The following is a 1,403-nucleotide window of genomic DNA, read 5'->3' as shown; positions in this document are numbered from 1 at the left end:
AAAAGCGATTGATTTTCTAATCTGAGGGATCTAGATGCAGAACAGGGAAACAAAAGTTCTTGGATGGAGAGTCGGGCCAGACCATGCAGAGATTTCAATCTGGAGAATATCACTTTAAATTCAGGAGTCAGTGTAATGCAGCCAGGGCCACAGTAACGTGTGCCTTGCATCGAATGTTTGTCAATCAACGGTAAACGGGCATTCGCTGCAACCTTGAGACAAATGAATGATGAGTGTTCTGGATAAGTTGTTCAGCTACGTTTTTGGGAAGGATTGGTTTTTACTTTGGTAGTAATTCTAATTTGTAGATAGCAGGATTGAGTCGGACTCTACTGATCAGTATTGCAAGTACAGATAGTATTTACTATGATATTTTTATTCGTGTGATTAGAATGTTATTACGGTATGAAAATGTAGAAATGTTGTCCTTATTTTTAGCTCCCTTTGTAAGACAGTAGAAACAACGTTGCATGTTGACCAGGCTTTGAGTCTTGCAAATGCAGCACAACACTGCCATCTGCCTACACGTAGGAATTACAGCATACAGAGTTAATGACAGTACATTTATACTTTCGACACATTTTTTTCCTTTTTTTCTGAGGACGAATAAATCTTCTTGCTCCAGAAATTTTTTATAAAAAAGTTGAGGTGCCCTTTGTCATCTTAAATATTTTTCTGTTCTGTTGGCAGAGCGTGAACTGTTGACACTGCAGTGTCTCGAGGACCTGGACATTCAGGAAGATCAGAACGCCGTGTTTGTCTGTGAGATCTCTGTGGAGGATGTGCCGGGGGAATGGTACAAAAATGGGGAGCGGATACAACCCACCAGCACCATCAAGATCCGCCAGGAAGGTCAGCTTTAAACCTATTCAGCTTTTTAATACTGTAACAATACAGAGGCTTGAATTAAATATGTAAACCAATATCATATAAGACCTAAAGAGAAAGGAGATATCTATAAAGATTATGTAAAAAACAATATGTAATTGCATATTTTTAGCCAGTAGAATGAATTAAATTATTATCTGTCTTATTAAAAACATCTAAATAAGTAATTAGGGTCCGAGCACACCAGTGCAAGGACCCTATTGTAACCGTTGTGATTATTATTATTATTATTATTAGGGTCCGAGCAACCAAAAGGGTGCGAAGACATTTGGCAGGCACAAACTACAGGACGTGGTGACTAAAAGTTCTTCAAGATGAGGCCCGGTTGGGAAATGGTGGGCTGTCCAATTTCGATCAATGGCCATTTTGTCCATTTTCGCAGTGTTTTTTGCATTCAACTGACTCTTGTTGGATGGTTGTTTCACCTACACTGACAAGATTGGTGGGCATGTGTAGCAGGTCAGGACGCACAAAAAAGTCAATCAGCACCAAGCCCTAACCCCAACAGGAAGTCC

At 39.8% G+C, this 1,403-nt stretch overlaps 1 protein-coding gene across 9 annotated transcripts in view; it reads left to right on the top strand.

Annotated features, from left to right (window-relative positions):
- obsl1b (obscurin like cytoskeletal adaptor 1b) overlaps nt 1-870 on the top strand; it is a 29,101-nt gene extending 28,231 nt beyond the window's left edge. For all 9 annotated transcript variants that reach the window (XM_008301208.1, XM_008301201.1, XM_008301207.1 and 6 more), the window contains one exon: nt 691-870. In XM_008301208.1, coding sequence (XP_008299430.1) covers nt 691-863 — 173 coding nt within the window. In that variant the 3' untranslated portion in view covers nt 864-870. The remainder of the gene's footprint in view (nt 1-690) is intronic.
- The last annotated feature ends 533 nt before the right edge of the window (nt 871-1,403 follow it).

Source organism: Stegastes partitus, unplaced genomic scaffold, assembly GCF_000690725.1.
Source record: "Stegastes partitus isolate 25-593 unplaced genomic scaffold, Stegastes_partitus-1.0.2 Scaffold1642, whole genome shotgun sequence".
NCBI lineage: Eukaryota > Metazoa > Chordata > Actinopteri > Pomacentridae > Stegastes > Stegastes partitus.
This window is presented reverse-complemented; position numbering and strand designations above follow the sequence as displayed.